The 27,437-nt window shown below is 38.3% G+C and overlaps 1 protein-coding gene across 5 annotated transcripts in view; it reads left to right on the top strand.

Annotated features, from left to right (window-relative positions):
• Positions 1–12,306, top strand: part of SUPT3H (SPT3 homolog, SAGA and STAGA complex component) — a 527,431-nt gene extending 515,125 nt beyond the window's left edge. For all 5 annotated transcript variants that reach the window (XM_050788261.1, XM_050788262.1, XM_050788263.1 and 2 more), the window contains one exon: positions 10,257–12,306. In XM_050788261.1, the coding sequence (XP_050644218.1) occupies positions 10,257–10,298 (42 nt within the window). In that variant the 3' untranslated portion in view covers positions 10,299–12,306. The remainder of the gene's footprint in view (positions 1–10,256) is intronic.
• The last annotated feature ends 15,131 nt before the right edge of the window (positions 12,307–27,437 follow it).

Below are 27,437 nucleotides of genomic sequence, written 5' to 3'. Positions count from 1 at the left end.
TCCTGGCAGCTACTTGTGCAATAGCTTACCTCCTCGCACCTCCCACGGGTCTGCTGAACAAGAGACTGGCTGCATGCACAGGAGGCCAGGCAGTCCTGAAAGTAGTGAGACCAGCTTACCCAGTCACTTCCACCACCAATTGGACTGGAGAGACAGAGGAAGGTCCATTTGCCCTTCTCCTAAAACCTAGTTGAAATTATTCCTTGAATTAAGCATAGAGATTATACATTGTGAAGCTATATTTTATAGAATGCCTGTTTACACTGCATTTGACTGCTATATAAATAGAATACACAAAGGTAGAATTTATGCAGCTAGTCCTCAAGAAATCACAGTAAAAGTTATTGAAATATAACAGCCACATTCTTTTGTAAGGATGACTCTGATCTCAACTTTTGCCAACCAGTTTGGAACAAGAATTTCAACTGACTTCTTAATTCTGTAGTCAAAAACTGGTGCTGAATTTTTCATAGGCCCTTTTGAAGATCCATTTTGTTAATTTGGCTGTTGAGTAATAACATATTTTTAGTAAGTATTTTTAACTGTAGTAACTTCTGTTAAAAGTGAAACAAGGGGCCAGGCATGATGGGTAGCTAAGGCAAGAAGATCATTTGAGCCCAGGAGTTCAAGACCAGCCTGGGCAACAAAGTGAGACCCCCATCTCTAAAAACAATTTTTTTAATTAGCAGAGCGTGGTGGTGCACACCTGCAGTCCCAGCTACTCAGGAGGCTGAGGAGGGAGAATTGCTTGAGTCCGGGAGATTGGGGCTGCATTGAGCCGTGATCACACCACATCACTCTAGCCTGGGCGAGACCCTGTCTCAAAAAAAAAAAAAAAAAGTGAAACAAACAACATTATTTTTGATGTGCTAAACCGAAACCTTTCCACTGTGTTTGTGAGACAGTGTACCCAGTGGGCAGTTGACTTGGACAATAGTGTGATAAGGGTGATCTGGGCCAGTGCAGGATCCTAGTTACTATGAACCCAAAAGCTCACCTTTTAGAATTAATTAGAATAATATCCAGTAAAATGAGTACTGTCACTACCACATAAATAATATATCTGACTTAGGATGGCTCCACAACTCAGATCTTGTCATTTAATATGATAGCTCTGTTCAAATTAATCTTTTACATCAGAGGAGACACTTTGGTTATTTATGATATGGTTGGAGATAAATTTTCAGAATGGTTAAGGCATATTATTGTAAATGTCCATGGCAAATTTAATTAACACAACTCTGTTTTAGAAATACAGATGTGTAGTATGTACAAGGTAAACATATGTTCACAATGTCTCCAGAACACCTAACTTTAAGGAAAGAGACACAAAGGCATGGAAGAGGCATGCCCCCCTATTGTCAGTCCACAGCAGTTCACCTGGGAAATAAATGCCAACAGAGAGTACTCTCATTTAATATAAAGAGTTTATGCCAGGCCCTAAAGCAGTGATTCAAAAGAATCACTTGGTTGAACGCTTATGAGTATCTCTGACCTGAATTTGGATAAGCCCTTTAGTGGTAGGTAGTTTGGGTTGGTGTCTCAGATTTAACATTTATTGTCTAAGCCTATAGCTTGGCGTTTGGAAACAAGATAAGTCAAGGTCTCTCTTATCTTGGCCTTACTTGGAATACTTCTTTGTCCCCCGAACCCATCCCCTTCCCGTCCCCAACTCAGATCTCAGCTGTGTGACTTCTTTTAAGAAGCCTCCTTGATCACCCCATCTACCTCTACTGCCCTCTTATACAGCCCTTTACAGTCTATTCTCATTTTGTAACTTCCATCACTTTTGGCATGTCTTATTCAATACGTGTCTTCCCCCTCAGCCTGTTCACCACAGAGGGCAGGAACCACATCTGTGATCCTGCTGTATCCACTGTACCTTGTACTCTGCATTTTTTGAATGAATAAGTGAATGAATGACAGTAGGTTCATACAGAAATATACCTTTTCTATAATTTCTCAGCCTTTTGGCTAAAATCAAGTGTAAAAATATATCTTCTCAGGTGGCTACCAAATGTAATTGATGTTATTAACTACCATCTTCTGATTTTTGTCATAATTTTTTATTCATTGTCTTTAAATCTTAAAGACCTTAACTGTAATTTATTTACTGTCCAATCAGATTGACCATTGGCAAACAGCTATTGCTCTGTGTTCTTACTCCTTGTGTTGTGTTTTAATGTGGCAAAGGCCATTGAGAAGAGGGGGGGAAGGCCATAGCAACAGTATTTTCTTTTTGTTTTTGTCTTGCATCAGTATTGTCTAAGACCTTGAAAATGCAACTGAGTAACATGACTACAAAACCAAGATTGTAAAAAAAAAATTATATTATCTACTGCAAACTTACTGTTGATTATAATTTTTGATAACAGAGTATTTGAACCTAAAATGTTTATAGACTCAACAAAATAATTTCACAGTGTTGTTTTAGATGAGTTGAATACTTTTTCTGGCAAACAAAGCAATTGGCTTGATTGATGCATAAGTTTTCACTGTTGACTGATAATTAGTAAGGAGAAGCCCAGAAATGCTCCCAGTGGGACCTGAGACCTAATATCAGAATAACTGCTTTGCAATTCTTGCCAGCAGTTGAGCTATCAAGGTCACTTATTTAGTTTTCTTAATAACTGGCGCTGATGGTTCTCTTGCAAAATGGTAAGTGTGTGGTCTGAGTCCAATTTTGGGAACTGAGACTATCCAGCCCCTGCTCTAATGATGAGCACATCAGCATTTCCCAGTATTGCCCAGAGGAAAAGAAGCCACCTGCTAGTCAAATTCATTCATTCATTAGATCACTCTTTATTAAGCATTTAACTTATTTCATGCATTTGGGTTATGCCTTAGACATACAGAAATAAATAGAACATTAAGTTCCCTTCCTTCTGAAGGTTATAGGTTACTCAAGTGAAAGGAGAATTAACTGTTGTTAGAGCTTAGCCCCCAAACAATTGTTATTTGGGTTACTAACTCCTGCCAATTTGGCACTTTTTGGCTGTTCTTTTTGTTTTCATCTTGTATCAGTATTGTCTAAGACCTTGATAATCCAATTGAGTAACATGGCTATAAAACCAAGATTGTAAAAAAAAAGTATATTATGTTATCTATTACAACCTACTATTGATTCTAATTTTTGGTAACAGTATGTGAACCTAAAATGCTTACTTATATGTGTTTGCAGCTTGGAATAATTTGAGACATTTGTTTTGATTGTCATTAATATAAAAGTAGCTGAAGACAAGTTTAATATGATTGGCATTAAATTATTATTAAACATAGATGTATATAAGTGCATACAGTGTCATGGAAAGAATAATTTATACATAGTCTCATAAAATTGCTAAAGATAATATTTACAAAAACCCTTTTTTTCCTAAAATACAATGTTGTATTAACCACTTAATTATTTTGCTCAACAACAAAAAAGTCTTAATATATCTCATAATTTGCAATGACGGGCAATTATGAATGGTAATTTTTAATGACTAAATTTAATCTAGAGATTTTTGTATTCAGACTGCTGAAACAACTTGGTAATAACTCAAGAATTTATAAAAGCCCAATGTTAGTATTTTTAATAAAATAAGAAGAGACTGACATAGATTTAGAGAAAAATCAGGCATAAAATGACAAGTTCCTCAAGATTTATGGGCTTTGGGTTACTTGGACTACAATGAGAGTTAATACTATGTTTTTTTCCCATTCTGCCAGCCAGAGAAGACCTCTTATTTAAAGGGCAGGGCTCCCTCCACTGTTGTTAAATCAAGGCTCTGCTTCTGACAGGGTATTTATAACATAGGGCAAGTATACAAAAGAAAAATGTTTAATGATGAGTTTTGCATGTTATACAGTGTTATACATCATATGGTTTAATTTAGATCCCCTGAAATATCAGAGTTAGAATGAAATTATCAAAAGGAGAAAAGTCACATGGCATGGTGCAAACAAGATGTGCCTATTTTATTTATGTTTGCTAATGAAATTCAGCCATGATTCCCACTTTGATTTTAAGAGTCTTAGACCACCATTCGGCTTTATTCATTATAGTTAAATATCTTGCCCACACGCAGACACAAGGCCAGCAAAGAAAGGGGCATATTTTATCTTTTAAAAAGCGATTGCATAGCTTTCATATGAAACTCCTGAGCTTCCAAGATTTATAGTATTAAAGCAAAACAATATGTCTTTCAGGGCACGGTCATCTTCTTAGGCAAATGGAGGGCTTAGACTCAGAATCTAATGACCTCACAGAGACCAGGGCTGGATCTTAGGCAAAAAAGAGGGCTTAGACTCGGAATTTAATGACCTCACAGAGGCCAGGGCTGAATTTGGACATGTGGAAGCAGTAGAATATGAAACAACCTAAGTTTGAGACAATTTGGCATAGTCTCCTACCAGAAGAGAGATTGAAAAAGGCCTGTTACAAGCACGACTGATTGATTTTTACTATAAAGCTTGGGAGTGGGGTGGGACAGAGAGGGGGACAATTTCGTTGACCAAAACATCATTTATACATGAAATTCAGAAATGTACCTACCTTCCCAAATGTGGCTCAACTGAGTATTCCAATAAACCAGACATTTAGGTTAAGTTAATAAGTAAGAGTTAGTGAAAGCCTATTCCTTCTAGTTTATTCCACTACCTCCCTACCTTTTTCTCCCAGCAAAGCAAAGCCAGTGTAGAACCTCAACCCTCTGTGCTCATCTTCATCCCCTTCAGCCTCAACCCTCTGTGCCCTCACATCCCAGGATGTGAAGAATTTGGAAAATCCCCAGGCTCTTGGTAACAGGGCAGCTCCTGTGGCCCACAAATCATCCTAGAGACAAAGCATCTATAATCTATACTTAGTTAATTAGGAGTTAACAGTAGTTTGGGAAAGGGCGAATGTATGCTCCAAATCTTTTTATTGTCCCTTTTACTGCTGGATTTAACCCAAACTTGCCAACTCCAAATAGCTCCACGCAGGCCATATTATTTGCTCAGCCCAAAATCAGACACCGAGCATAGCCATAGTAAGACTTCCATGAAAACACATGGTGTATCACCCCCTTGAAGGTCCTAAAGATGCATACATTTGCCACAGAACCTTTCAGCTATATTTATCTTATTTTGATGCTTTGTTCATTTATCAGAATTACTATTTTGGGCACTCAGGAAAATTCAGTGAGTCTCCAGGGGAGGGCTAATCATAAAGCAGAAAAGCCCAAAGTAGAACTCAAAGCTTATAATGGCTTAACCTCTACCTGCTCAGCTATATTGTTTCGGACATAATTGTGTTCCTTCCTTCCCTCTCCCCTAACCCCCTCCCACCACCACCACCAGTTTCTTCACTTTTGTTCTGCTCCCAAGGGCTGTTCTTTATCTAGAAAAACTGTTTCTTTCCCTGTATCTGTTTTCCCTATTAAGGCTGGGGAAGCTAAACACATAGCTTTGGGCAGAATCAGAACCATCTGCAACAAGCCCTAAACTGAGTCAGGAATCCTGGGCTTTTCCCCATGTGACTGCGGACGGGTCACTCTCTCTGGGCATTAGTTTTTTCATGTTAAATTAAGAATGGGGCCAGAGGAATTCACAAAGATACTTTCCAAAGTTCTATTGTTGATTCTAGATGTTAGTAAAGGGTTTGTTCAGCTTGCTTTAGCAGGCTTAGTTCCAAATTCCTTTTTCACTATAGTATTAAACATAATAGTGGCATCTCAGCATCTGCGGGGGGGAAAGCAATGCCTAGTCTACAGATAACCTAAAAGTGTGGAGATATAGGTAACCCATCTGCTGTGGGTAAAAGCCACAGTCGAAAACTTCAATTTCTGCCTCTTCCATGTTAAATTTACTAAATGCCAAAATTAGAATTTCCATTAGGAAATATTTACTTCATAATCACGACAGACTCTGAAAATGTTCCATTTATTGACAAAACCATTACTGGGTCCTGTTAATGGTCTCCTCATCCATTTTACCACTGTTCTCAACTCTCACTATGCACCTGGGATACTTCTAAAATGTTCCACAGCCTAAACTCCACTCAGACCCACTGGCTCTGAAGAACTGGAGCTACAGCATCTGCATCTTTTAAAGCTCCCCAAGTGATTGGGGTGCAATGTTCTATACTATACACTATTCTTAAAGTTAGTTTGGAAAATAAGCAGCAGTTGAGAAAGCCTCCAAAGTGAAGATGATTTAGATTCAAGGTCCATGTTTGTACTCTGAAGTATTGTACCTGGCTGATTTAGCTTAAATTTGAAATAAAATTGTAATTTACCCTTTAAGTGATGTTTAGCAAGAACTGAGTTTGTTGGGACTAAGAGAATATGTGTATCTACAGTGCTGTGGGTGGAACTGGGGCAGGAGACTGTCTGGTTTGTTTTGTTTATTGTAAGACAATGTAGTATAATGAAAAGAACACAGGCCCTGGGTTTTAAATCCAAAATCTACTCTTTTACTAATTGTGGTAAGGCTCAAATTAGATACAGACATGAAAATATTTCATAAACCATAAAACCATGTATCTCAGCATTTTTTAATCTTTGCCCCTCCCTACTTTGAGAAATAGACAAATCTCGTGCCTTTCTAAAGTGTAAGTTCAAATTAAATATTGTGATTAGAAGCAAAAAAACAAAAGCTTTGTTTTCTCCCTCCTTTCTCACGTTGAGAATGACCTCTCAGTGCATTTTACTTGTGGCGGTTAAAACTTGAATGTGAAACTAGAAGTTTAGTGAAACCAGGGACTGTCTATTTATCTTTGTGTCCTGTTATACCACCAAGCACACAGTGATTTACAGCGTAAGAACTCAGTAAAGATTTGCCAAAATCATATTAAGCAAATTTATAGGAATTCAGACAATAGAACCAAAACCTCTTTCTTATGCCTTTGAGAAATAAAGTACTCGTAAGAGAGTTTGGGACTTACTACAGTGAAATTCTTATGCTAGTTTATTTAAGATTTGAGAAAGCAGAAGAGAATCAGGAAAAGTAATAGAATAAAACAAGTCTGTACTGGAAGAAAGACTGGTGTTTATAGTAAATGTTTTAATAATTAGGCTAATGGCAAAAATAATACACAGTAACATTTAAGTTGGAACTACAAAATAAGTTATGTAGCATGTGTCCTTTTGCTTAAGAAAAATATTAATCTTTTTAATATTCATTTGTATCCCTTAAGATGTACCAATTTATGCTAACCCATAAAAAACAGAAGTAAACCACGATGGGATTTAAATGTTTTCTCTAGCTTGTCCATATGAAGTTAAAAAAAAAAAAAGTCATTTTAAAAAGTGCACACTTAGAAATTAATTACCCCACCAGTGCCCAGTGCAGTAGGTAAAATCTGTATCTGCTTATCCAGGTAGATTGACATAATGGCACCGGTCATAATTTGGTGCTATAAATGAATGTCCAAAATTGGGTCCTCAATTTTAAAAAAACTGGGAACTATGAATTCCTAATTTGAGAACTAATTGGGCCTTAAAAACATTAAGTATTGTCTTTGCTGTGAACTTTAAGAGTTGCTAAAATGTCTGACCTTTTCAGCAAATTCACAAAGGAGCAACTGATGTGGAGAATAGAACTTTATTAAATCAGAAATGAACCTTAACTAGTATATAGGCATGTAGAATCCAGTTTGTTGGGGAGGTCTGATTGTGTTATTGATTAATCTATAACTTTCAGTAGTGGGTGGAAGTCCTGTTTCTGGTCAAAGCCTGGATTTTACTAACTAGGGGTGTCTATAAAGATACAGAACTGGGAATCATTCATAGGGTCTGACAGAAGAAAGTAAGTGGGACACAAAGTATTCCATGAGAATGTGGCCTCTGGAAGGCCCTCACACCAAGCAATGTTTAAATTTAGTTTCAACATTTGCAACACAAATAGAGAGAAATTTACAGTTGACGTGAAGATGAGTTGTCTTCATCCATCTTCCTGTAAAGTTGCTTACTCTGGAAAGCATGCCAAAGTTGGGACGTTCCCATAATTGCCTTACATAGACAACGTACATCCTTTGTACATCAAAAGGAAAAAGCAGTGACTCAAAATAGAGGACCCTAGGGAATATGTTTACTGAAATTGCTCTTCACTAATTACACATGCTTGTTTGTTCCTTCTTTATTTTAGAATTAAAATAGGAAGAACTCATCCCAGAAGTCTGGGTCAACTCTAAACTTTGATTTTCTCATAGGATCTATGTTATTAAATACGCCTGTAATCTTTTAATTGTTTGCAAAGCAGTGATAAATCACCTGTGAAGGTGAATTGATCTTTCAAAAGTGACCTTTTCCATGGTAATAAGAACTATTTCATATTGCCCCATCTGAAAACATTAAAACCTGGTTATTTCTCAGGTGAACCCAGCTAAGACTCAGTCTCCCTCTAAGCCAAAACCTCCTTTCTCAAGCAAGGCTCACTTCAACACTCTACCTTTAGAAGGAATGCAGCCTTACTCCTAGGTCCATTTAACTCCATATAAAACCATCCCTGTGCTTTAAATAGTACATTATGTTAAAGATTGTCACTGTGGTTGTAAAATTTAAAATACCAGGGTGAGGAAGCTAAGAGTATTACCTTGGCATAAGCCTCTGTAAGGCAGCCATGGTGGTAGGAGCTGTTTCATAGATGAGGCTCCCCTGCCTGTGGTTGTGGGAAGACACCCTGTGCATTCCTACAAGTTATTTGTGGCTCTCTGAGGCATTCATTTAACACTGTTCTATAGCGCACAATTTTAGGAAGTAGAGTTGGAATTTTCTAGTCCTTGTTAGAATGTTTTCTTCAATCCAGAAGTGTTGTACAACACAAAAAGCCCCATGGTAAAGAACAAGCTCACAGAAAGAATACTGAGGAATGACACTTGGAATGTGCCACTGTTTTGTCATCCCTGCTACACTGATCTGGAGTGAACTGCGTAGCAGCATAACTAACCGAAGAAATTTCAGCCAGGGCGCCAAAGCCTGACAAGCATAGTAAATCTTCTTAAGCAGGATATTTGGAGAGAAGGTTTTCAAGTTAATTGAATTTTATGATTAACAGAAGGTTATCTAGAAAACTGTATTTGTTTCACTTCATGTTGATGGAAGTCTTTCTAAAAGGGTTAAGTCTACTTTCCGTTTATAGTATAATTATTAATGTGGTTTAATTATTTTTTTAAGATGAAGATTTCACTGCCTCCACAGCATTATCTTGATCGTAAAAGGTTATTCTATATTTCTTAAAATATGGCTGTGGCTGTTCAAGATTAATTCATTGGGCTGGAAGTATACAGACTCCAGAACTGCTTCAGAGTTATAAGCCTAAGGGGGAAAAATCCCTAACATGAAATTTTATGATTTTCTTTGTTTTTCTGAAAACAGATTGTAGGAAAATTCCATCCAGTTGAAGGTTATGAGTTCTCTGGATGTGACTGTTACTAGTTTAAATGATGAAAAATGTGCCAGTGAAAGGGAAATTTTATTCCTAAGTCCTGAATTTTAGTTCTTCTCCACTCTGGGTCTTACAGTGAGATTCAGGATGTTACAGAGACCCTGTGTGGTCCAGGTCTCCCAACACTGAAATGCAAAATATATCTCTTGGAATGAAAAGCATGCAATTTTTCTTTCCTTACTGGAATGTATTGTATTTTTGCACTTAGAATCCATTTTCCCACTTTCTTTTATGGGAGTATTTTATCCCAGCATGCATATACATGTGTACATCTGTATGTACAGGTATGTATATAAAATTATATAAGATTTGCCTTTTTGATACTGTCTACAACATGCAGAGTAATACAGAACTCCTTTGAGATAATCATATTTTACTGGGGAGGAGAGGCCTCTATTAGTGTCCGTTGCGATAGCTTTTCACTCAGACTATAAATTAGGCCTGGGAAGGGCCAGTAATGAGTCAGTAATTTATAGACTATTAAGATACTTAGTTAGAAGTGATCCTGAGCATGTCGAATAGAGAACACATGTTTATAAAAGACAAACAGATTCGATACATCTCTTTGGCCTAACCAAGCCCAATCAGTTAACAAAATGGGATGTCTTATTTTGTGTATCTCCTACTTCCCAAAAATAGAATCACTAACCACTCGCTAACCACACCGACTTTTTAACGGACAGAATGGTTGCTATAGTTTTGCCACCAGAAATATTCAGATTAAGCATTCTATTAGATTGTAGCCAGCAGAGTCTACAAAACAGGAAGAAGGCTCTGCTTGCTTTTTGCCTCCTTTCCTTGTTTGACTTGATGTGATAATTCATTGCAGATTTCTTTTTCTTTGACAGAATGCCTACCGCAGGAGTGGGATGGCTTTTCTAGCCTGCTGATGTGACAACTGTGATGTGCCCACAACAACAGGAAAGGCAGTGTTATATTAAGGTGATTTCTTGTGAAAAAATAAAATGCAAATTTACCTTTCTTTTATCTGAGGGAGTGGGCTGGTTTGTTGTGACTACCAACTTGCTGACTCCTGCTCTTTTCCAGCCCCTCAACCATCAGTCTTGTTTACTAGATGGGCTGTTCAGCTAATTAATGGCAGGATGTTTAGGATAGTGTGTAGGTGGACAAGAATGCAGATCACACAATTTTGAAATTTTAATTTGAGTAGATTTACTGCCCTCAGTTCACATATCTTAAAAGCAGTGGTTGCCCCCGTCCAGTCTTTTGTCAGTGTTTTATTTGATACATTTTATAATCCAGGTTTGGAATAAGGAAACAAAATTAAAAGGACAGTGAGTTTTCGCCTTCCCTTATACCATCACCTTTACTTTCCAACATTTGTTGACTACATGTATTTTATTGACAGCTATCCACTTTATAAACTTACAGTAATCAAAGATTTAACAGACCTGATAAATCACCTGTTCCCACCTCCTTTCCCCTTCACTCCACTTACAGTATGTGTCATTTTCAATGCCTTCTTCCCAACTTCCTGCCATCTGCCTTTCATGTGTGTTTTTCCTCACACAGAACCTCTTCCTCCATCTTCATTCCCCTCCTTTTCCTGTTCCTCCAGTCCCCAGACCCACCACTCCTGCACATGCCATACACATTTAGAAGCCAAGTATTCAGAATTAGTAGAAGGGGAGCAGAGTGATTTCTTGCTTCCTCCCTTCAAAGCACTACCACACCTAGACTGGAAATGTGGGCTGGGTAATTTCTTGCTGTTAGCAGCCGAGCTACCCTTCTGGCAGCTATACTTTCTCCAGTAAATGAGGAACCGTAACTCTTCGGAACAAACCAAAATATAGCAGATGTAAGTGTATAGTTCCTGATTAAACTTCAGTTGCAAAACAAGAAAGTTATTTCTTTAATTCTGTGGGAGTTTTGTATAATTTTACTTTTATCATGGATTTTACACACACTTGAAACACTCTCTCTAAAGAATAAAAACAGAAATGAGAAATATGAAAGATCTTTTTCTTGTGGCCAAAGCATTATGAGTCTCTGTTAATACGATTATGCCACATTATTTACATTTGTTAACTCTCATTTACCTGCTCTATGTTAATCTTTTTAGAAAAAAATTTGAATTTCAGAAACAAAATCACAGATATATAATATTAAAATATTCCCAAAGGGTTTTGATGTTCCATCTATGCTTGTTAAAATGTATGATTAAACTTTTATTTTTATCATCATTCTTATTTTCCTTGTCATCCATAATCATGGGAAATTATAAGCTTGCAGTAAACATGCTAACTTTTAAACGATAGCATTTATTGTATTTGGTTTTGATCTGCCATGCTTATAGATGGTATAAAATTTTCGGGGGCTAATTTATCACATCAAAATTCCTTCTCTCCCACATTATACATTTTAAAGTACACACAAAGCAGAAAATACAGGGTTTGGGTTTTTTTCCTTCATTTTATTCTACCTGATCTCCTTATAGTCCCAGAGAAGGAAGACTCAACGTACATTTCTCTCAGAAATATGACAGGTCTGTGTTTTTGTTGGTCTGGCGTATGTTTGTCTATCTTGAACAGTCTGACAGGTAATTATTTATAAAATCTGGTTTTGCCAAGTTCATATAATAACCTTTCATTTTTCATCATAAGCCAGTAAGCTGAATTTAGAATAAAGCAAGGTCATTTATGTCTGTCCTAAACCAGCCTACATGTCCCCATAATTGCTCAATATTTTTCATTCCTTTTTCTATTTTTTATACTTAGGTTCTTTCTCTGACTCTTTGCACAATATTAAATTTGAAGTGAAATAAAATTTCCTTCAGCAGTGACTATAGAAATAAAAGAAAATTTACAGAAGAAACATTTAAGAAAACTTGACTTCAATAAATTATTTTCTCAATAATTGTAATGTTAGAGCAGAAGACAGTCTTAGAGATCATTGAGAACAGCTGCTTATCTTACAGATGGAGAAACCAAGGCCTAGAGAGGAAAAGTGACTTTCCTAAGATCACTCAATAATGGTAGTGACAGAACAGAGAAAAGAATCGATGTTCCCTAATTTTCAGTCTGGTATTATAAAGTATTTTCTGCCATACTGGGTTAGTAAGAATATTACTAAGACATGTTGGGGTTTTATAGTATATTTATCCTTGACAACAATGTAAATTTATTTAAAAACTATACTAATTATGGATACATCCTAAAGCATACATTTATATAGTAAAATCTTCAATGTGACTGTGGTATTAAGTAAACAGTCTGTTATCTTACACATCAGGCTTAACTCTAAGTCAATAGGGAATATACAAAGCTAATTTCTATTTTTTGTCCCTTGTATTTTAGAGACTGAATTTGAAAATAAATAAGCCAATAAATAAATAGCCTCTCTTGATACTGCTTCTTAGATTTAAGGGTAAAGAAAGTAGAAATTTTGGAAGTGTGACTTTCTGAATGTGCCATTTAGAGGTTATGTCATTAGCTTTCCTGCCTTCTTATATTGTAATAGTTGTGATTCAAAAATACTGTTTCAATTTTAAAACCAAGACTTTTTATTTGCACACCATCAGAAGCACAAATATTTTTAAATGGTGTATATAATTCCTGTATCTGGGGAGAACCCTTCATTTATTGCTGTTCTTTATTTTTTAAAAATAATAAGCCATGTCTAATGCTTTTACCATGTAGAAGACAAATAAACATAACTGGTGATTCTTGGTCTGAAAGAAAGCACGTTTACTTGTTTAGAATTATAAAGTTTAATTTTATGAATTTTTTTACATAGTTCTTAAATCAAGCAATGCTTTCCAGTTCATATAACCTCTTGTGTAAAACAGAATCACTAAAGAGAACATATTCTCTCATCTGCCCCCCTGGAATTTGGATAGAACCTTTCCAGGCTACATTTAAAATTCTACCATCAACCATGTATACATCTCATAAAATATTTTACAGTTTCCTGTATGCTCTGGCCGAACATTTCATAGTACATAAACACTTCTGCAAATAATCTAAGGGCATCAAGTTGAATATGTCATAGCAATGGCCACTACATAAAGCTAATTCTCCAGCAACATAGTTTCTTATTATTTTACCTTCTTATTTGAAATTCAAGATGAAAATTTACATGCTATTGTTGTACAGTGGCAGGGGTGAGAAGACAGCAGGGAACTCTAGCAGTTTTTGTGGAATTGTGTGCATTAAAGCAAAGGCTTTCTGCAGAGGGCATCTAGCCAAGCTTAAACAACAAAACTATGCCTGCAGGAATTGGATGTAAATGTGATGGTTAAATAAGGGCCAGATGTCGTTAAAAACTCAAATATTAGAAAGTCATATCTCTTAAAGTAAGTCTCAAGTGTTGTAAGTCGGATACTGATACCATGGTACCTAAAGAAAGAGACTTGCATTTGTTTTCCGGAACAAGATAGTAGGTATTCAAGCTGTCATAAGTCATGGAAGTTTCGGCAACTGAAGCATATTTTAAAGCAATCAATTCCTGCAAAGTCACAAGAACGCCGCATACATATTTCATTGTTGGGAGCCACTGTAATTACCTGTACAGCATTGTGTTCATAATCCCTTTTCTGCTCATCACCACCCAATATTGACTTTTTTCAAAGGAGGGTAAAGATAGAAAAAAAAAGATGGCAAGGCTCAAGATGATCAAAATATAGTTTTACTTATACCAGGTAACACTCTACTTGCTGTCAAAAATGATGATATATTGTGTCAGTATGTTAATAAGTTATGACATAATAATTATAGCACACCATGTGCTACCTTGTGTACTAAGCAGTTTGTGTGATTTATCTCATTTACTACTCACAGCCCCACTACCAGATATGCCCTGTTGCCCACAGGCAGGAGAGAGGAAACTGAGGAACAGCAGCTTAAATGTCTTATGCAGAATTACCCCAGGTGTAGCTGGCATTTATACCCAGCACTTTGATCCCAAAGCTCATGCTGTTAACCACTGTTACACAACGTGGACTGTACTGGAGTAGAGATTTCTGAGAACATATGAAAGAGAATTGCTGCCTGACATTGAACCTAGAAGCACTTCTCAGAACCAGAAAATTTGATTGCAAGAAAATTGTATTTTAACTTAACATTCCTTCTCTAATGCCAAGTATTACGTATATAATAGAATATCTTATCATGTATAATAGAATATAATTATACAGGATCATGCCAAGTTTTTAATAATGTCTTAAGCCTTAAGAGAAATGTATATAATCAATGAATATACTAAAATTCCCTATACAAATTATGGGAAAAACTTCCTCAGAGATCCATGCATACAAAGCTGCTCTCCTTTCTGAAAACCAGATATCCCCAGAAGGCTCTATTTACACAGGCTACTGTTTCATGCTTTCATACAAGGTATTTATCCATGTTGTAAAATAATTCCCATCTTGTTTACATGTGTTTGCAGTGGCAGATACAGAAGTACATATGGCAATGCCCTGAAACTTTAAATAAATGACCCTTTTAAAGACCTGCTCATTAATTCATTAATTATATAGTAGTCATAGTTTTTCCCAGCCTGACATGTTTGTGTGTGAGGCAGGTCCGGGGGAGGTGATGTATGGAGATAAATAGGAAAGTGGAAAAAAGCTACCATGCACAATTTGAATTACAAAGGATAGTTTTCCATTCGACTCAGTAGTTAGCAGCAGTTTTTTTATAGAGAGAGAGTCAGGTCTTTGTTGCCCAGGCTGATCTCAAACTCTTAGTCTCAAGTGATCCTCCCACCTTGGCCTCCCAAAATGCTGGGATTACAGGCATGAGCCACCACACCCAGCCAGAGCTTCTTTAATTCAACCCTATGTTTGTTCTGCCTCAGGACAAGCCACCTTCTGAATTATGTCCTTTAAGATTCCAAATAACTGCACCAGCCTGTGCTACAACTTTTCTGAATTTTTTTTTTTTTTTAAAGATGGGGTCTCCCTATATCACTCAGGCTGGTCTCCAGCTCCTAGGTGCAAGCAGTCCTCCCACCTCAGCCTCCTGATTAGCTGGGACTACAGGCACAAGCCACCGCACCCAGCTCTTTCTGAATGGTTTTAATTGCATCTTCCAACTGCTTCACTTGGGAAAAGTTAGTTCACCTGCCAATGCATTGGCCACTTCTTGTCAACACTCCCTGACCTAAACATATCAGTCAGTCAAGCAAGCAGACACTAAGCAGCAGCAACTACTACAGCTGATGGATTGGCCTGCCACACTTCCATAGGTTTGGCCTGTAAGGAGACAGTGAGCCCAAATGGCTTTAGACAGTTTGTTACACAGCTACATCAGCAAGATTGGCACAGTGTCAACTTCCCATGTTCCTAATCCCACAGGAAGATACCAAGCCAGAGGGGCCAGTTGACAGAAGACGTGAGTGAGTGGAGGGTTACCATGTCATGGAGGAGCCAACTCTAAACCACAGCCAAGCAGTTTTTTGGTTTTTTTGTTTTTTGTTTGTTTTTGAGACAGAGTTTCACTCTTATTGCCCAGGCTGGAGTGCAATGGTGCGGTCTTGGCTCACTGCAACCTCCACCTCCTGGGTTCAAGCGATCCTCCTGCCTCAGCCTCCCGAGTAGCTGGGGTTATAGGCACGTGCCACCACGCTCAGCTAATTTTTTGTGTTTTTAGTAGAGATGGGGTTTTACTATGTTGGTCAAGTTGGTCTTGAACTCCTGACCTCAGGCAATCCACCCGCCTCGGCCTCCCAAAGTGCTGGGATTACAGGCGTGAGCCACCGTGCCTGGCCAGCCAAGCAGTTTTATAGCTTGCATTCACATCCCAAAGGGGGTTGAGGTGGAAAGACCTTTGCCTTATCAGAACTAGGGAGGCAGATGTGAAACTACCTGTGGCAGCTCCTCACAAGAGTGGCTGTCTGGCTGTGTTCCTGTGACGATCACAGGCAAAGGTCCCTATGGCCTAGGTATGGCTGTATGGCCTATGTGAAGATGAGGTCTCCTGGGAGCCCTTCCACGGCAATGCGTGGAAGGTCATGTGTTTCTGTTAGCAGTATGCAAAATCAATCTGCCTCTTCTTTCCTAGGTTTTTATGGTGGTCTCTTTCCCTAGCTCTTTCCCATAAAGTTTCCTGCCTGACTCAGCACACAGCACCCTTTGCTTCCTCTGAACTCTTTAAGCCCTTCTTGTTCTCTGTGCTTCCTATTTAGTGTCCCTGATCATCTGTCCATGTGCCTTTAGACTGTGCCAGATTAAGAATTTCTTGAGGGCAAGTCTTGAATTAACACCTCTTTGTCATTCTCACATACACAGATACTCATAAACATTTGTGGTTTGGTTGATAGAAAAAAAATGCTTTTTTTTTTTTAAATGGAGTCTCACTCTGTTGCCCAGGCTGAAGTGACTCACTGCAACCTCTGCTTCCCAGGTTCAAGCGATTCTCCTGTCTCAGCCTCCAGAGTAGCTGGGATTACAGGCATGCACCACCACATCCAGCTAATTTTTGTATTTTTAGTAGAGAAAGGGTTTCACCATGTTGGCCAGGCTGGTCTTGAACTCCTCACCTCAAGTAATCCACCTGCCTCGGCCTCCCAAAGTGCTAGAATTACAGGTGTGAGCCACTGCACCCAGCCAAAAAAATGCATTTAAACGTGAGCTCAGAAAACTTTTTTAAAAATCTTTCTTTAATCTCATCAATTCTTATTTCACTTATTTGACTACACAGCTCATGAACTTTAGATGACCACAATTTTTTTCTTAAAGACAATGTCTCGGGGGCGGTTCCAAGATGGCCAAATAGGAACAGCTCCAGCCTCCAGCTCCCGACGTGAGCGACACAGAAGATGGGTGATTTCTGCATTTCCAACTGAGGCACCAGGTTCATCTCACTGGGGCATGTCGGACAGTGGGTGCAGCCCACCGAGTGTGAGCTGAAGCAGGGAGAGGCATCGCCTCACCCGGGAAGCACAAGGGGGAGGGGAATTCCCTTTCCTAGCCAAGGGAATCCATGACACACAACACCTGGAAAATCGGGTCACTCCCACCCTAGTACTGTGCTTTACCAAGGGTCTTAGCAAACAACACATCAGGAGATTATATCCCGCGCCTAACTCAGAGGGTCCCATGCCCACGGAGCCTCCCTCATGAGCTCCCATGCTGAGCTCCCTCCTGCTAGCACAGCAGTCTGAGATCTAACTGCAAGGCGGCAGCGAGACTGGGGTAGGGCGCCTGCCATCGCTGAGGCTTGAATAGGTAAACAAAGCAGCCGGGAAGCTCAAAATGGGTGGAGCCCACCACAGCTCAAGGAGGCCTGCCTGCCTCTGTAGACTCCACCTCTTGGGACAGGGCATAGCCAAACAAAAGGCAGCAGAAACCTTTGTAGATTCAAATGTCCCTATCTGACAGCTTTGAAGAGAATAGTGGTTCTCCCAGCAAGGAGTTTGAGATCTGAGAATGGACAGACTGTCTGCTCAAGTGGGTCCCTGACCCCTGAGTAGCCTAACTGGGAGACACCCCCAACTAGGGGCAGACTGATACGTCACACCTCACACAGCTGGGTACCCCCCTGAGACAAAGCTTCCAGAGGAACAATCAGGCAGCAACATCTGCTATTCAGCAATATTCACTCTTCTGCAGCCTCTGCTGCTGATACCCAGGCAAACAGGGTCTGGAGTGGACCTCGAGCAAACTCCAACAGACCTACAGCTGAGGGTCCTGACTGTTAGAAGGAAACCTAACAAACAAAAAGGACATCCACACCAAAACCCCATCTGTACGTCACCAAAGGTAGATAAAACCAAAAAGATGGGGAAAAAGCAATGCAGAAAAGCTGAAAATTATAAAAATCAGAGCGCCTCTCCCCCTCCAAAGTAACGCAGCTCCTTGCCAGCAACAGAACAGAGCTGGACAGAGAATGACGTTGATGAGTTGAGAGAAGAAGGGTTCAGACAATCAAACTTCTCCGAGCTAAAGGAGGAAGTTCAAACCCATTGCAAAGAAGCTAAAAACCTTGAAAAAAGATTTGACAAATGGCTAACTAGAATAACCAATGTAGAGAAGTCCTTAAATGACCTGATAGAGCTGAAAATTGTGACATGAGAACTACGTGACAAATGCACAAGCTTCAGTAACCTACTCGATCACCTGGAAGAAACGGTATCAGTGATTGAAGATCAAATGAATGAAATGAAGCGAGAAAAGGAGTTTAGAGAAAAAAGAGTAAAAAGAAATGAACAAAGCCTCCAAGAAATATGGGACTATGTGAAAAGATCAAATCTGCGTCTGATTGGTGTACCTGAAAGTGACAGGGAGAATGGAACCAACTTGGAAAACACTCTGCAGGATATTCTCCAGGAGAACTTCCCCAACCTAGCAAGGCAGGCCAACATTCAAATTCTGGAAATACAGAGAACGCCACAAAGATACTCCTCGAGAAGAGCAACTCCAAGACACATAATTGTTAGATTCACCAAAGTTGAAATGTAGGAGAAAATGTTAAGGGCAGCCAGAGAGAAAGGTCGGGTTACCCACAAAGGGAAGCCCATCAGACTAACAGCAGATCGCTCGGCAGAAACTACAGGCCAGAAAAGAGTGGGGGCCAATATTCAACATTCTTAAAGAAAAGAATTTTCAACCCAGAATTTCATATCCAGCCAAGCTAAGTTTCATAAGTGAAGGAGAAATAAAATCCTTTACAAATAAGCAAATATTGAGAGATTTTGTCAACACCAGGCCTGCCCTACAAGAGTTCCTGAAGGAAGCACTAAACATGGAAAGGAACAACCAGTACCAGCCACTGCAAAAACATGCCAAAATGTAAAGACCATCGATGCTAGGAAGAAATTGCATCATCTAACGAGCAAAATAACCAGCTAACATCATAATGACAGGATCAATTTCACACAAAACAATATTAACCTTAAATATAAATGGGCTAAATGCTCCAATTAAAAGACACAGACTGGCAAATTGGATAAAGAGTCAAGACCCATCAGTTTACTGGAGTCAGGAGACTCATCTCACGTGCAGAGACACACATAGGCTCAAAATAAAGGGATGGAGGAAGATCTACCAAGCAATGGAAAACAAAAAAAGGCAAGGGTTGCAATCCTAGCCTCTGATAAAACAGACTTTAAACCAACAAAGATCAAAAAAGACAAAGAAGGCCATTACATAATGGTAAAGGGATCAATACAACAAGAAGAGCTAACTATCCTAAATATATATGCACCCAATACAGGAGCACTCAGATTCATAAAGCAAGTCCTTAGAGACTCACAAAGAGACTTAGACTCCCACACAGTAATAATGGGAGACTTTAACACCCCACTGTCAACATTAGACAGATCAACGAGACAGAAAGTTAACAAGGATATCCAGGAATTGAACTCAACTCTGCACCAAGCAGACCTAATAGACATTTACAGAACTCTCCACCCCAAATCAACAAAGTATACATTCTTCTCAGCACCACATCGCATTTATTCCAAAATTGACCACATAGTTGGAAGTAAAGCACTCCTCAGCAAATGTAAAAGAACAGAAACTATAACAAACTCTCAGACCACAGTGCAATCAAACTAGAACCCAGGATTAAGAAACTCACTCCAAACCGCTCAACTACATAGAAACTGAACAACCTGCTCCTGAATGACTACTGGGTACATAACGAAATGAAGGCAGAAATAAAGATGTTCTTTGAAACCAATGAGAACAAAGATGCAACATACCAGAATCTCTGGGACACATTTAAAGCAGTGTGTAGAGGGAAATTTATAGCACCAAATGTCCACAAGAAAAAGCAAGAAAGATCTAAAATTGACACCTTAACATCACAATTAAAAGAACTAGAGAAGCAAGACCAAACACTTTCAAAAGCTAGCAGAAGGCAAGAAATAACGAAGATCAGAGCAGAACTGAAGGAGATAGAGACCCAAAAAACCCTTCAAAAAATCAGTGAATCCAGGAGCTGGTTTTTTGAAAAGATCAACAAAATTGATGGACCACTAGCAAGACTAATAAATAAGAAAAGAGAGAAGAATCAAATAGACGCAATAAAAAATGATAAAGGGGGTATCACCACCGACCCCACAGAAATACAAATTACCATCAGAGAATACTATAAACACCTCTATGCAAATAAACTAGAAAATCTAGAAAAAATGGATAAATTCCTGGACACATACACCCTCCCAAGACTAAACCAGGAAGAAGTTGAATCCCTGAATAGACCAATAACAGGCTCTGAAATTGAGGCAATAATTAATAGCAGGACCAGATGGATTCACAGCCAAATTCCACCAGGGGTACAAAGAGGAGATGGTGCCATTCCTTCTGAAAGTATTCCAATCAATAGAAAAAGAGGGAATCCTCCCTAACTCATTTTATGAGCCCACATCATCCTGATACCAAAGCCTGGCAGAGACACAACAAAAAAAGAGAATTTTGGACCAATATTCCTGATGAACATCGATGCAAAAATCCTCAATAAAATACTGACAAACCGAATCCAGCAACACATCAAAAAGCTTATCCACCACCATCAAGTGGGCTTTATCCCTGGGATGCAAGGCTGGTTCAATATACACAAATCAATAAACATATTCCAGCATATAAACAGAACCAAAGACAAAAACCACATGATTATCTCAATAGATGCAGAAAAAGCCTTTGAAAAAATTCAACAGCCCTTCATGCTAAACTCTCAATAAATTTGGTATTGATGGAACGTATCTCAAAATAGTAAGAGCTATTTATGACAAACCCACAGCCAGTATCATACTGAATGGGCAAAATCTGGAAGCATTCCCCTTGAAAACTGGCACAAGACAGGGATGCCCTCTCTCACCACTCCTATTCAACATAGTGTTGGAAGTTCTGGCCAGGGCAATCAGGCAAGAGATAGAAATAAAGGGTATTCAGTTAGGAAAAGAGGAAGTCAAATTGTCCCTGTTTGCAGATGACATAATTGTATAAAACCATAAAAACCCCAGAAGAAAACCTAGGCCATACCATTCAGGAAATAGGCATGGGCAAGGACTTCATGTATAAAACACCAAAAGCAATGGCAACAGAAGCCAAAATTGACAAATGGGATCTAATTAAACTAAAGAGCTTCTGCACAGCAAAAGAAACTACCATCAGATTGAACAGGCAACCTACAGAATGGGAGAAAATTTTTGCAGTCTACTCATCTGACAGAGAGCTAATATCCAGAACCTACAAAGAACTCAAACAAATTTACAGGAAAAAAACAAGCCCATCAAAAAGTGGGCAAAGGATATGAACAGACACTTCTCAAAAGAAGACATTTATGCAGCCAACAGACACTTGAAAAAATGCTCATCATCACTGGTCATCAGGGAAATGCAAATCAAAACCACAATGAGATACCATCTCACACCAGTTAGAATGGCAATCATTAAAAAGTCAGGAAACAACAGGTGCTGGAGAGGATGTGGAGAAATAGGAACACTTCTACACTGTTGGTGGGATTGTAAACTAGTTCAACCATTGTGGAAGACAGTGTGGCGATTCCTCAAGGATCTAGAACTAGAAATACCATTTGACCCAGCCATCCCATTACTGGGTATATACCCAAAGGATTATAAATCTTGCTGCTATAAACACACATACACATGTATGTTCATTGCGGCACTATTCACAATAGCAAAGACTTGGAACCAACCCAAATGTCCATCAGTGACAGACTGGATTAAGAAAATGTGGCACCTGTACACCATGGAATACTATGCAGCCATAAAAAAGGATGAGTTCATGTCCCTTGTAGGGATGTGGATGCAGCTGGAAACCATCATTCTCAGCAAACTATTGCAATAACAGAAAACCAAACACCACATGTTCTCACTCATAGGTGGGAATTGAACAATGAGAACACTTGGACACAGGAAGGGGAACATCACACACCGGGGCCTGTTGTGGGGTGGGAGGAGGTGGGAGGGATAGCATTAGGAGATATACCTAATGTAATGACGAGTTAATGGGTACAGCACACCAACATGGCACATGTATACATATGTAACAAACCTGCACGTTGTGCACATGTACCCTAGAACTTAAAGTATAATAATAATAATAAAAAAAAGACAATGTCTCAGAGAAACCAATTTAAAGCACCTCATGCATCAGCTTTCTTGTGGCCTTTGTGAGTAGGTCACTGTGACATCAGTCTTGTGTGAAGGGGTTGAGGACCTCATAAACAGATTACCTTAATCATATTTGCATTACTTTGCACTACTAAGACCTAAGAACCTTTGAGTTCCATCTGAATCTATACAATCTTGAAAAAGAATTACAAACTAGTAGGACTATTTTTGTATATAGTCCATCTTTGAAAACCTACCAGTTCTTCCACTGGTTCACTGTAAAGACAATGAGCCTTTTAGGATCAAATTTCCCTAAAGGTAATGGAATAACATGTCCACTGAACTTAAAGCAAATATAAAGATCTATTTAGACAAAAAATAACATTTTGTGAACTGGAAGCTACTCCAAAGAGTAGCTTGAAATTAAAATGTCTGTTCTCTTTATAGCCATTCCTTCAGAAATCTTACTTGGCACCTGTGAAAATCAAGCAATCAACATGTAGTCTGCAGGCCCCAAACAGTGAGCCTGAGGGGAACCGTGGAATTACAGAAAGGGGTTCATGAGCCCACCTAAATTATCTGTAGTTTCAATAAAGCATATTTTGCCCATATAAGCGCTACTCTTTCATTAATAAATATATACGTATGTCCCATTGTAATTACAAAATGTAAAATCACTTTAAAGTGATACTGAAATCCTGCTAGCTTTTTGACATTACCTTTTTTAAAACTTAATAGATAGCAAAAGCCAAAATGCAGGGATCTGTGAATTTATGTTAAAAAGTGATTCTCAAGCTCAAAAACAAGGTAATTGTTGCTTTCTGTACTTTATCGTAATTGCCATTGTCTCCTCAGTTCTCCAATGGTGAGCAGATTGTGCCTTCTGAAGATTTCAGGCAGCTTTAATGTAGATTTAAGGGTTTTTTTCTTCCTTTGACATAAAGTATCACTGGAACTTTTTTCATATACCTTATTTTGGGAAAAATTTATGATATTTTTAACATTAGGAAGTTTTGCTTTTCCTGACATTTTATTGCTTTGCCTATTTGAAACATTTCAATCCCAGACAATAAATATTATGTGATTATTGTTTTCACATGGATAGGCTATTTCCTCCTGCTCTTTCTAACCCCCTTTCCCAGCTAATGATACTAAAAAAGTAAATTCAGCATTCCCAAAATCACATAGAATGAAAATTGAAAGAGAGGCAGGTTTCGGAGAAAGGGGTAGTAGTAGTTAAAATAAAAGTGAAGTATGTGGTTTTCTTTCAGTTGGATCTCAATTTTTTCTTGCTCAGTTGAAGATTATATTTATTCTATAAATCATTTTTATCAGCAGTCATAACCAATTATCACATTAATGGTATATTTGAATATCATTTCAATGGAAGCAAAATGGGTCTCAACGAAGTAGATGGATGTTAGCTGCGCACACCGTGAGTACTCAGTGTTTAGAAGCATCCACCGTAAAATGCTGCCCTCATGGCTACCTTACCTTCTTCAAGTCATACATGAAATATCATGTTACTTTCTCAGACTGGGCACAGTGGCTCACGCCTGTAATCCCAGAACTTTAGAAGGCCAAAGTGGGAGGATTGCTTGAGGCAAAGAATTGGAGACCAGCCTGGGCAACAGAGCAAGACCCAGTCTCTACAAAAAATGTAAAAACTAGCCAGGCACAGTGGCACATTCCTGTAGTCCCAGCTAATGGGAAGGCTGAGGCAGGAGAATCACCTGAGCCCAGGAGTTCAAGGCAGCAGTGAGCTAGGATCGTGCCATTGCAGTCCAGCCTGGGCAACACAGCCAGACCCTGTCTCAAGAAAACATAAACCACTATCTCTATAAGACCTTCTCTGACCACCCTTTTAAATATTGAGACCCCAACCCCTGACCTAGCACATCATATCCCTTTCCTTGCTTTCTTTTTCACTCTAACACTTACTGTCTTCTAAAATACCATTTCATAGATCTGTTTATTTTGTTACTGTGTTCTCCCTCTAGAATACAGACTCTGCAATTAAGGATCATGGTCCGTTTTGTCTACTGCTATATCCCAGCACTTAGAACAGTGCCTGACACATAATATGTGTTGAGTCAGTATTGCATGAATGAATGATTGATCAGTACTTAATTCTGCAAGTTCTTGCAATGCTATACCCATATTATTATACTCTCTGGTTCTTCTCCAGCCTTTAGCTTTTCCTTTTCACTTCTGTCCTGGCTCGTCATCTTCGTATCTCAACATTCAGCTTCCCCTTGACTTTCCAAAGACTTCTGAACTTCTTCAACTAGGTTTTTCAACATAACTCTTTTAAAAAACATTTTTGCATTTTAACACTTTCTAAATCACAGTGCATCTCCAACAAAATAAGAAATTTGACCACTACAAGCAGAAATTAGTTGTGATGTCATTAGGTTTCAGTAATATTACGTCAAATTTTATTTGATGTATCTTTTTTTCTTTTTGAGATGGGGTCTCACTCTGTTACCTAGACTGGAGTACAGTGGCCTGATCCTGGCTCACCACAACCTCTGCCTCCTGGGCTCAAATGATCCTCCCACCTCAGCCTCCTGAATAGCTGGGACCACAGATGCATGCCACCATGCCCGGCTAATATTTTTTTGGTAGAGACAGGGTTTCACCATGTTGCCCAGGCTGGTCTTGAACTCCTGAGCTTAAGTGATCTGCCCACCTTGGCTTCCCAAAGTGTTGGGATTACAGGCGTGAGCCACTGCGCCCAGCCTATTTTGATACATCTGTTTCACCACTGCTCAAATGTTCTTTTTACCACAGCTCCAGGTAGCATTTTTATTAAAAAATCATGTGTTATTTATGACTTCATATGTTGCAGAAGTTCTTTAGATAGGGCACATAGAAACAATATATTTCCTTTTTTCTTTTTTCTTTTTTTTTTTTTTTTTTTTTTTTTTTAAAGGGTCTTGCTGTGTCACCCAGGCTGAAGTGCACTGGCATGATCACAGCTCCTGGGCTCAAGCAATCCTCCCACCTCAGCCTCCTGAGTACCATGCCACCATGTGCCTCCAAAGCACATGCCACCATGCCCAGCATTTTTTTTTCTTTCTGTAGAGACAAAGTCTCACTATGTTACTCAGGCCTATCTCAAACTCCTGGATTCAAACCGTCCTCCTGCCTCAGCCTCCCAAATTACTGGGATTATAGGCATGAATCACTACCCTTATTTCTTTTCAAAATAAAATGCTTAGTCTGATCTAGTTTGCATATAGTAATAAACCCTTTTTATATGTACAGCATAATGTAGTGACTTTTGACAAATGAACAGCTATGTAATCATCATCACAATAAACATAAAAGAACCCAAAACAGTTTTTTCATGTTCCTTTGTAAGTGATTCCCCCACCTCATCACTAACCCCTGGCAGCCTATTTCTGTCACTGTCATTTATTAAATGGAATAATTCCATATCAAGTTGAATTTCAAGATTTTTGCGTGTCTTTTTTACTTAGCATAATGCTTTTGAGATTCATCTATCTTGTTTTGTTAGTTCATTGTACATTACTACTGAGTAATATTCCATTATATGGATTCTCTACAATTTGTTCATCCATTCGCTGAGTGGACATTTGCATTGTGTCCATTTCCTTGCTATTAAAAATAAAAGTGCTATGAACACAAATGGACAGATCTTTGTGTGGATTCATGTGTTCATATGTATTGGGTAAATACCTACAAGTGGGATTACTGACTCATATGGTAAGTGAATATTTATTTTTGTAAAAAGCTGCCAAAATGCTTTCCAATGTAGCTGTACCATATGGCACTCCCACCACAAATACAAGATTTCTAGTTTCTCCATATCTTCACTAGCTTTTGGTATGATCCAGCATTTGGCATTTATTTTAATTTTAGCCATTCTAGTAGGTGCATAGTGATATCTCATTGTGGCTTTACCTGCATTTCCCTGATGACCGACAATATTAAGCATTTTCCATGTGTTCGTTTGCCATCTGTATTTTTTCTTTGTTGAAGTGTTTATTCACATCTTTTGCCCCTTAAAAACATGGTTGCTTGTCTTATTACAATATTAAGAGTTATGTCTTTTAGATACAGATCTATTATCAGAAATGTGCTTTTCAAAACTTTCAAGTCTGGAGCTTGTTCTTTCCTAAAGTGCCTTTGGAAAAGCTGACATTTTTAATTTTGAATAAGTCAAAGTTATCAATTTTTATTCTTTTATGGCTTATACTGTATGTCTTATGTAAGAAACCTTCATCTAACCCAAGCTCACAAAGGCTTTCTCCTATGTTTTCTTTTAGATATTTAAGTTTTTAACTTTTACTTTTAGGTTTTGTATTTATTTTGACTTTGTATATGGTATTAATACAAGATAAGAGTTGAGGTCCAATTTTTTTTTTTGCATATGGATGTCAGATAGTTTCAATACCACTCATTGAGAAAACTATCCTTTCTGCATTGAATTACCTTGGCACCCTTGTCTAAAATTAATTGACCAAATAATATTGCTCTGCTTTGCATCCTGTTTTGTTCCATTGGTCTATTTGTTTATCCTGATACTAATGCCTGGTTGTCTTGATTACTGTGACTTTTATACTAAGTCATGAAATCAAGTCTTATGAGTTTCTCAGCTCTTCTTTTTCAAAATAGCTTTGCGTATTTTAGGTTCTTTGCTTTTTCATATTTCTACAAAACACTTTCTGAAATTTTGACTGGGATTGCTTATAATATATAGCTTAATTTGGAAAGAACTGACACCTTAGCAACATTAATCCTTCTAATTAATGAACATGATATAGCTCTCCATTTATAAAGGTCTTTTTAAATTTTTCTCCTCAATGTTTTATAGCTTTCAGAATATAAACCCAGTACATAGTTTGTTAGGTTCATGCATGGATATTTCATGGTTGATGTTATAAGAAATATTTAAATTTTTTTCAATTTCCAGTTATTCATTATTCATTTTACTTCAAAGAGAAATAAAATTGATTTTT

Source organism: Macaca thibetana, chromosome 4, assembly GCF_024542745.1.
Source record: "Macaca thibetana thibetana isolate TM-01 chromosome 4, ASM2454274v1, whole genome shotgun sequence".
NCBI lineage: Eukaryota > Metazoa > Chordata > Mammalia > Primates > Cercopithecidae > Macaca > Macaca thibetana.
Note: the sequence above shows the minus strand (reverse complement) of the source record. Positions and strands in the feature narration are given on the sequence as shown.